Source organism: Ylistrum balloti, unplaced genomic scaffold (genome assembly GCF_031769215.1).
Source record: "Ylistrum balloti isolate Yb309-2 unplaced genomic scaffold, AGI_CSIRO_Ybal_v1 Utg370762, whole genome shotgun sequence".
Taxonomy (NCBI): Eukaryota; Metazoa; Mollusca; class Bivalvia; order Pectinida; family Pectinidae; genus Ylistrum; species Ylistrum balloti.
The window spans coordinates 218,264-228,564 of record NW_026782447.1 but is presented as its reverse complement, the minus strand read 5'-3'; the positions used below and the strand labels follow the sequence as shown (position 1 = coordinate 228,564).

Below are 10,301 nucleotides of genomic sequence, written 5' to 3'. Positions count from 1 at the left end.
CATGATGACCCGCTTGAATGATTTCTGGCGGTCCTGATGATAGGCTGGACATGTTTGCTGATGGTCCTGATGGTGCTCATATTCGGTTGGACATGATTTCTGACGGTCCTCATGGTCGGTTGGACATGATTTCTGGCGGTCCTGATGGTCGGTTGGACATTTTTCCTGGCGGTCCTGATGGTCGGTTGGACATAATTTCTGACGGTCCTCATGGTCGGTTGGACATAATTTCTGACGATTCTCATGGTCGATTGGACATGATTTCTGGCGGTCCTGATGGTCGGCTGGACATGATTTCTGGCGGTCCTGATGGTCGGCTAGACATGTTTGCTGGCGGTCCTGATGGTCGGTTGGACATTTTTCCTGGCGGTCCTGATGGTCGGCTGGACATGATTTCTGGTGATCCTGATGGTCGGCTGGACATGATTTCTGGCGGTCCTGATGGTCGGCTAGACATGTTTGCTGGCGGTCCTGATGGTCGGTTGGACATTTTTCCTGGCGGTCCTGATGGTCGGCTGGACATGATTTCTGGTGATCCTGATGGTCGGCTGGACATGATTTCTGACGGTCCTCATGGTCGGTTGGACATGATTTCTGGCGGTCCTGATGGTCGGCTGGACATTTTTCCTGGCGGTCCTGATGGTCGGCTGGACATGATTTCTGGCGGTCCTGATGGTCGGTTGGACATGATTTCTGGTGATCCTGATGGTCGGCTGGACATAATTTCTGACGGTCCTCATGGTCGGTTGGACATGATTTCTGACGGTCCTGATGGTCGGTTGGACATTTTTCCTGGCGGTCCTAATGGTCGGCTGGACATGATTTCTGACGGTCCTCATGGTCGGTTGGACATAATTTCTGGCGGTCCTCATGGTCGGTTGGACATTTTTCCTGGCGGTCCTGATGGTCGGCTGGACATGATTTCTGGTGATCCTGATGGTCGGCTGGACATGATTTCTGACGGTCCTGATGGTCGGCTGGACATTTTTCCTGGCGGTCCTGATGGTCGGCTGGACATGATTTCTGGTGATCCTGATGGTCGGCTGGACATGATTTCTGACGGTCCTGATGGTCGGTTGGACATTTTTCCTGGCGGTCCTGATGGTCGGCTGGACATGATTTCTGGTGATCCTCATGGTCGGTTGGACATGATTTCTGGCGGTCCTGATGGTCGGCTGGACATTTTTCCTGGCGGTCCTGATGGTCGGCTGGACATGATTTCTGGCGGTCCTGATGGTCGGTTGGACATTTTTCCTGGCGGTCCTGATGGTCGGTTGGACATGATTTCTGGCGGTCCTGATGGTCGGCTGGACATGATTTCTGACGGTCCTCATGGTCGGTTGGACATGATTTCTGACGGTCCTGATGGTCGGCTGGACATTTTTCCTGGCGGTCCTGATGGTCGGCTGGACATGATTTCTGGCGGTCCTGATGGTCGGTTGGACATTTTTCCTGGCGGTCCTGATGGTCGGTTGGACATGATTTCTGACGGTCCTCATGGTCGGCTGGACATGATTTCTGACGGTCCTCATGGTCGGTTGGACATGATTTCTGACGGTCCTGATGGTCGGCTGGACATTTTTCCTGGCGGTCCTGATGGTCGGCTGGACATGATTGCTGGCGGTCCTGATGGTCGGTTGGACATTTTTCCTGGCGGTCCTGATGGTCGGCTGGACATGATTTCTGGTGATCCTGATGGTCGGCTGGACATGATTTCTGACGGTCCTCATGGTCGGCTAGACGTGGTTTCCTGGCGGGCCTGATGGTGGGTTAGACATAATTTCTGGCGGTACTAATGGTCGGCTGGACATGATTTCTGGTGATCCTGATGGTCGGCTGGGCATGAATTCTGGCGAATCCTTACGGCTCCCTGGGCATGATTCCAGATTTGAGAGCACTGATGGGACACCAGGGTTTATAATGATCAATTTTACTGTGAATTTATATTGAGGGAAGTATAATGATAGAATTTGAACTGTGAATTCATTTTGATGTTAACACCGGGTATTATAATGATATCAGTTTTACTGTGAATTCATTTTAATGTTAACACCGGGTATTATAATGATATCATTTTTACTGTGAATTCATTTTAATGTTAACACTGGGGATTATAATGATATCAATTTTACTTTGAATTCATTCTGATGTTGACACTGGGGATTATAATGATATCAATTTTACTTTGAATTCATTCTGATGTTGACACCGGGGATTATAATGATATCAGTTTTACTGTGAATTCATTTTAATGTTAACACTGGGGATTATAATGATATCAGTTTTACTGTGAATTCATTTTAATGTTAACACTGGGAATTATAATGATATCAGTTTTACTGTGAATTCATTTTGATGTTAACACTGGGGATTATAATGATATCAGTTTTACTGTGAATTCATTTTAATGTTAACACCGGGGATTATAATGATATCAGTTTTACTGTGAATTCATTTTAATGTTAACACTGGGGATTATAATGATATCAGATTTACTGTGAATTCATTTTGATGTTAACACCGGGGATTATAATGTTATATCTTATCGAGATTTTACTCTTATCAAATAAAATCCACTTTTATTGTCCAAGCCATGTTTCTGTATTTTGTGTCAATATAGAAAAATATCACATTATGTTGCATTAGTATCGTAATATGAAGGGATCTCCATACAGCTGACGGGTCGGTTAGTGTTAAATATAGTTTCTGTCACTCAGTTGACGGGTCGGTCAGTGTTGAATACGGTTTCTGTCACTCAGCTGACAGGTAGGTTAGTGTTAAATACGGTTTCTGTCACTCAGTTGATGGGTCAGTCAGTGTTGAATTCGGTTTCTGTCACTCACCTGACGGGTCGGTCAGTGTTGAATACGGTTTCTGTCACTCAGCTGACAGGTATGTTAGTGTTAAATACGGTTTCTGTCACTCAGTTGACGGGTCGGTCAGTGTTGAATACGGTTTCTGTCACTCAGCTGACGGGTCAGTCAGTGTTGAATACGGTTTCTGTCACTCAGCTAACGGATCGATCAGTGTAGAATTCGGTTTCTGTCACTCAGGTGACGGGTCGGTCAGTGTTGAATTCGGTTTCTGTCACTTGGTTGACGGGTCGGTCAGTGTTAAATACGGTTTCTGTCACTCAGCTGACGGGTCGGTCAGTGTTGAATACGGTTTCTGTCACTCACCTGATGGGTCTGTTAGTGCTAAGAATCGGTGAACAGTGTTTAAATGCGGCCTCTATTACTCAGCGGACAGTAGTTGTGACTTGGTCAGTGTACAAGTGCTAAGTATGGGTTGTGTCACTCAGCTGACGTGTCGGTGTAAATTGTTAAGTACGGGTTGTGTCACTAAGCTGACGGGTCGGTGTAAAGTGTTAAATACGGGTTGTGTCACTCAGCTGACGGGTCCGTGTAAAGTGTTAAGTACGGGTTGTGTCACTCAGCTGACGGGTCAGTGTAAAGTGTTAAGTACGGGTTCTGTCACTCAGCTGATTGGTCAGTGTACAGTGTTAAGTACGGGTTCTGTCACTCAGCTGATTGGTCAATGTACAGTGTTCAGTAGTGTTTCTGTCACTCAGCTGATTGGTCAGTATACATAGTGTTGAAAAATGGTTTCTGTCACGCAGCTGACGGAGCATGCTTCATCATCTGTTTAGCCAGTCGAGTATCACGCCGGCGACGTGGGTTCGATTCCTAGTCGGGACACTCGACAGAAATGTGTTATTTTCATTTGTCTATCACAGCACTGGGTCTTTTCTGTCATTATTGAAATAAATCCATCTTTGAAACTTCAGGAACAAGAGCGTTTAAGGCAAAATTGAAACTCAAAGTCTATCAGTTTAACCTGTCTCAACAAATCTACAGCGATAAATGATAAATAACGAATCCAATCACATTTGAAAATGTTCAGTCACCGCTGGTTATCGCTTGTCAGTCTTTGAACAACCAGGCCCTGTTTGCTATTATTGATAACTGAGGGGTACAAGGTGTCAGTGACCATGTTTATTGATAACTGAAGGGTACAAGGTGTCAGTGACCATGTTTATTGATAACTGAAGGGTACAAGGTGTCAGTGACCATGTTTATTGATAACTGAGGGATACAAGGTGTCAGTGACCATGTTTATTGATAACTGAGCGGTACAAGGTGTCAGTGACCATGTTTATTGATGAATGGGGGTACAAGGTGTCAGTGACCATGTTTATTGATGGCTGGGGGGTACAAGGTTTCAGTGACCATGTTTATTGATAATTGAAGGGTTACAAGGTGTCAGTGACCATGTTTATTGATGAATGGGGGTACAAGGTGTCAGTGACCATGTTTATTGATAACTGAAGGGTACAAGGTGTCAGTGACCATGTTTATTGATAACTGAGGGGTACAAGGTGTCAGTGACCATGTTTATTGATAACTGAGCGGTACAAGGTGTCAATGACCCTGTTTATTGATCACTGAAGGATACAAGGTGTCAGTGACCATGCTTATTGATAACTGAAGGGTAAAAGGTGTCAGTGACCATGTTTATTGATAACTGAGGGATACAAGATGTCAGTGACCATGTTTATTGATAACTGAGGGATACAAGGTGTCAGTGACTATGTTTATTGATAACTGAAGGGTACAAGGTGTCAGTGACCATGTTTATTGATCACTGAGGAATACAAGGTGTCAGTGACCATGCTTATTGATAACTGAGCGGTACAAGGTGTCAGTGACCATGTTTATTGAAAACAGTGCGGTACAAGGTGTCAGTGACTATGTTTATTGATAACTGAAGGATACAAAGTGTCAGTGATCATGTTTATTGATAACTGAGGGGTACAAGGTGTCAGTGACCATGTTTATTGATAACTGAGCGGTACAAGGTGTCAGTGACCATGTTTATTGATAACTGAAGAGGTGTCAGTGACCATGTTTATTGATAACTGAAGGTGTCAGTGATTATGTTTATTGATAACTGAGGGATACAAGGTGTCAGTGACCATGTTTATTGATAACTGAAGGGTACAAGGTGTCAGTGACCATGTTTATTGATAACTGAGTAGTACAAGGTGTCAATGACCATGTTTATTGATAACTGAAGGGTAAAAGGTGTCAGTGACCAAGTTTATTGAAAACTGAGGGATACAATATGTCAGTGACCATGTTTATTGATAACTGAGGGATACAAGGAGTCAGTGACCATGTTTATTGATAACTGAGGGGTACAAGGTGTCAGTGACCATGTTTATTGATGACTGTGCGGTACAAGGTGTCAGTGACTATGTTTATTGATAACTGAAGGGTACAAGGTGTCAGTGACCATGTTTATTGATAACTGAGGGATACAAGGTGTCAGTGACCATGTTTATTGATAACTGAGCGGTACAAGGTGTCAGTGACCATGTTTATTGATAACTGAGGGATACAAGGTGTCAGTGACCATGTTTATTGATACTGAAGGGTACAAGATGTCAGTGACCATGTTTATTGATGAATGGGGGTACAAGGTGTCAGTGACCATGTTTATTGATGGCTGGGGGGTACAAGGTTTCAGTGACCATGTTTATTGATAACTGAGGGATACAAGGTGTCAGTGACCATGTTTATTGATAACTGAGCGGTACAAGGTGTCAGTGACCATGTTTATTGATAACTGAAGGGTACAAGGTGTCAGTGACCATGTTTATTGATAACTGAAGAGAACAAGGTGTCAGTGACCATGTTTATTGATGACTGAAGGGGTACAAGGTTTCAGAGACCATGTTTATTGATAACAGAGGTATACAAGGTGTCAGTGACCATGTTTATTGATAACTGAAGGGTACAAGGTGTCAGTGACCATGTTTATTGATAACTGAGCGGTACAAGGTGTCAGTGACCATGTTTATTGAAAACTGTACAGTACAAGATGTCAGTGACCATGTTTATTGATAACTGAGGGATACAAGGTGTCAGTGACCATGTTTATTGATAACTGAAGGGTACAAGGTGTCAGTGACCATGTTTATTGATAACTGGGGGGTACAAGGTGGCAGTGAGCATGTTTATTAATAACTGAATGATACCAGGTGTCAGTGAGCATGTTTATTGATAACTGAGGGATACAAGGTGTCAGTGACCATGTTTATTGATAATTGAAGGGTACAAGGTGTCAGTGACCATGTTTATTGATAATTGAAGGGTACAAGGTGTCAGTGACTATGTTTATTGATAACTGAAGGGTACAAGGTGTCAGTGACCATGTTTATTGATAACTGAAGGGTACAAGGTGTCAGTGACCATGTTTATTGATAACTGAAGGGTACAAGGTGTCAGTGACCATGTTTATTGATGACTGGGGGGTACAAGGTTTCAATGACCATGTTTATTGATAACTGAAGGGTAGAAGGTGTCAGTGACCATTTTCATTGTTAACAGAGGTATACAAGGTGTCAGTGACCATGTTTATTGATAACTGGGGGGTACAAGGTGTCAGTGACCATGTTTATTGATAACTGAAGGGTAGAAGGTGTCAGTGACCATTTTTATTGATAACTGAAGGGTACAAGGTGTCAGTGACCATGTTTATTGATAACTGGGGGTACAAGGTGTCAGTGACCATGTTTATTGATAACTGAAGGGTACAAGGTGTCAGTGACCATGTTTATTGATAACTGAGGGATACAAGGTGTCAGTGACCATGTTTATTGATAACTGAGGGATACAAGGTGTCAGTGACCATGTTTATTGATAACTGAAGGATACAAGGTGTCAGTGACCATGTTTATTGATAACTGAAGGGTACAAGGTGTCATTGACCATGTTTATTGATAACTGAAGGGTACAAGGTGTCAGTGACCATGTTTATTGATAACTGAAGGGTACAAGGTGTCAGTGACCATGTTTATTGATAATTGAAGGGTACAAGGTGTCAGTGACTATGTTTATTGATAACTGAAGGGTACAAGGTGTCAGTGACCATGTTTATTGATAACTGGGGGGTACATGGTGGCAGTGAGCATGTTTATACCAGGTGTCAGTGAGCATGTTTATTGATAACTGAGGGGGTACAAGATGTCAGTGACCATGTTTATTCATGACTGGGGGGTACAAGGTGTCAGTGACCAAGTTTATTGATAACTGAAGGGTACAAGATGTCAGTGACTATGTTTATTGATGACTGGGGGGTACAAGGTGTCAGTGATCATGTTTATTGATAACTGAAGGGTACAAGGTGTCAGTGACCATGTTTATTGATAACTGAGGGGTACAAGGTGTCAGTGACCATGTTTATTGATAACTGAAGGGTACAAGGTGTCAGTGACCATGTTTATTGATAACTGAAGGGTACAAGGTGTCAGTGACCATGTTTATTGATAACTGAAGGGTACAAGGTGTCAGTGACCATGTTTATTGATAACTGAGGGGTACAAGGTGTCAGTGACCATGTTTATTGATAACTGAGTAGTACAAGGTGTCAGTGACCATGTTTATTGATAACTGAAGGGTACAAGGTGTCAGTGACCATGTTTATAGATAACTGAAGGGTACAAGATGTCAGTGACCATGTTTATTGATAACTGAAGGGTAGAAGGTGTCAGTGACCATTTTTATTGATAACTGAAGGGTACAAGGTGTCAGTGACCATGTTTATTGATCACTGGGGGGTACAAGGTGTCAGTGACCATGTTTATTGATGACTGGGGGGTACAAGGTGTCAGTGACCATGTTTATTGATAACTGAAGGGTACAAGGTGTCAGTGACCATGTTTATTGATAACTGAAGGGTACAAGGTGTCAGTGACCATGTTTATTGATAACTGAAGGGTACAAGGTGTCAGTGACCATGTTTATTGATAACTGAAGGGTACAAGGTGTCAGTGACCATGTTTATTGATAACTGAAGGGTACAAGGTGTCAGTGACCATGTTTATTGATAACTGGGGGGTACAAGGTGTCAGTGACCATGTTTATTGATAACTGAGGGATACAAGGTGTCAGTGACCATGTTTATTGATAACTGAAGGGTACAAGGTGTCAGTGACCATGTTTATTGATAACTGAGGGATACAAGGTGTCAGTGACCATGTTTATTGATAACTGAAAGGTACAAGGTGTCAGTGACCATGTTTATTGATAACTGAAGGGTACAAGGTATCAGTTACCATGTTTATTGATAACTGAGGGATACAAGGTTTCAGTGATTATGTTTATTGATAACTGAGGGATACAAGGTGTCAGTGACCATGTTTATTGATAACTGATGACCATGTTTATTGATAACTGAGTAGTACAAGGTGTCAGTGACCATGTTTATTGATAACTGAAGAGCACAAGGTGTCAGTGACCATGTTTATTGTTGACTGGGGGTACAAGGTGTCAGTGACCATGTTTATTGATAACTGAAGGGTACAAGGTGTCAGTGACCATGTTTATTGATAACTGAAGGGTTCAAGGTGTCAGTGACCATGTTTATTGATAACAGAGGTTACAAGGTGTCAGTGACCATGTTTATTGATAACTGAAGGGTACAAGGTGTCAGTGACCATGTTTATTGATAACTGAAGGGTACAAGGTGTCAGTGACCATGTTTATTGATAATTGAAGGGTACAAGGTGTCAGTGACTATGTTTATTGATAACTGAAGGGTACAAGGTGTCAGTGACCATGTTTATTGATAACTGAGGGGTACAAGGTGTCAGTGACCATGTTTATTGATAACTGAGGGGTACAAGGTGTCAGTGACCATGTTTATTGATAACTGAGCGGTACAAGGTGTCAGTGACCATGTTTATTGATAACTGAAGGGTACAAGGTGTCAGTGACCATGTTTATTGATAACTGAAGGGTACAATGTGTCAGTGACCATGTTTATTGATAACAGAGGTATACAAGGTGTCAGTGACCATGTTTATTGATGACTGGGGGGTACAAGGTGTCAGTGACCATGTTTATTGATAACTGAAGGGTACAAGGTGTCAGTGACCATGTTTATTGATAATTGAAGGATACAAGGTGTCAGGATACAAGGTGTCAGTGACCATGTTTATTGATAACTGAAGGGTACAAGGTGTCATTGACCATGTTTATTGATAACTGAAGGGTACAAGGTGTCAGTGACTATGTTTATTGATAACTGAAGGGTACAAGGTGTCAGTGACCATGTTTATTGATAACTGAAGGGTACAAGGTGTCAGTGACCATGTTTATTGATAACTGAAGGGTACAAGGTGTCAGTGACCATGTTTATTGATAACTGAGGGATACAAGGTGTCAGTGACCATGTTTATTGATAACTGAAGGGTACAAGGTGTCAGTGACCATGTTTATTGATAACTGAAGGGTACAAGGTGTCAGTGACCATGTTTATTGATAACTGAAGGGTACAAGGTGTCGGTGACCATGTTTATTGATAACTGAAGGGTTCAAGGTTTCAGAGACCATGTTTATTGATAACAGAGGTATACAAGGTGTCAGTGACCATGTTTATTGATAACTGAAGGGTACAAGGTGTCAGTGACCATGTTTATTGATAACTGAATGATACAAGGTGTCAGTGACCATGTTTATTGATGACTGGGGGAAACAAGGTGTCAGTGACCATATTTATTGATAACTGAAGGGTACAAGGTGTCAGTGACCATGTTTATTGATGACTGAGCAGTACAATGTGCCAGTGACCATGTTTATTGATGACTGGGGGGTACAAGGTGTCAGTGACCATGTTTATTGAAAACTGTGCAGTACAAGGTGTCAGTGACTATGTTTATTGATAACTGAAGGGTACAAGGTGTCAGTGACCATGTTTATTGATAACTGAAGGATACAAGGTGTCAGTGACCATGTTTATTGATAACTGAATGGTACAAGGTGTCAGTGACCATGTTTATTGATAACTGAGCGGTACAAGGTGTCAGTGACCATGTTTATTGTTGACTGGGGGTACAAGGTGTCAGTGACCATGTTTATTGATAACTGAAGAGCACAAGGTGTCAGTGACCATGTTTATTGATAACTGAAGGGTACAAGGTGTCAGTGACCATGTTTATTGAAAACTGTGCGGTACAAGGTGTCAGTGACTATGTTTATTGATAACTGAAGGGTACAAGGTGTCAGTGACCATGTTTATTGATAACTGAAGGGTACAAGGTGTCAGTGACCATGTTTATTCATGACTGAGGTGTCAGTGACCATGTTTGATACAAGGTAACTGAAGGGTACAAGGTGTCAGTGACCATGTTTATTGATAACTGAAGGGTACAAGGTGTCAGTGACCATGTTTATTGATTATTGAAGGATACAAGGTGTCAATGACCCTGTTTATTGATCACTGAAGGATACAAGGTG

At 42.4% G+C, this 10,301-nt stretch overlaps 1 protein-coding gene across 1 annotated transcript; it reads left to right on the top strand.

Moving 5' to 3' along the window:
• Window positions 1–17: 17 nt before the first annotated feature.
• LOC132558157 (collagen alpha-2(I) chain-like) lies at window positions 18–1,763 on the top strand. Its single transcript, XM_060222689.1, has one exon. It carries the CDS (start codon window positions 18–20, stop codon window positions 1,761–1,763), a length of 1,746 nt encoding a protein of 581 aa, XP_060078672.1.
• Window positions 1,764–10,301: the final 8,538 nt, after the last annotated feature.

What these genes read in the sequence shown, in the direction of transcription:
- LOC132558157 (XM_060222689.1), top strand. Translation starts at nt 18, where the DNA reads ATGATTTCTGGCGGTCCTGATGATAGGCTGGACATGTTTGCTGATGGT.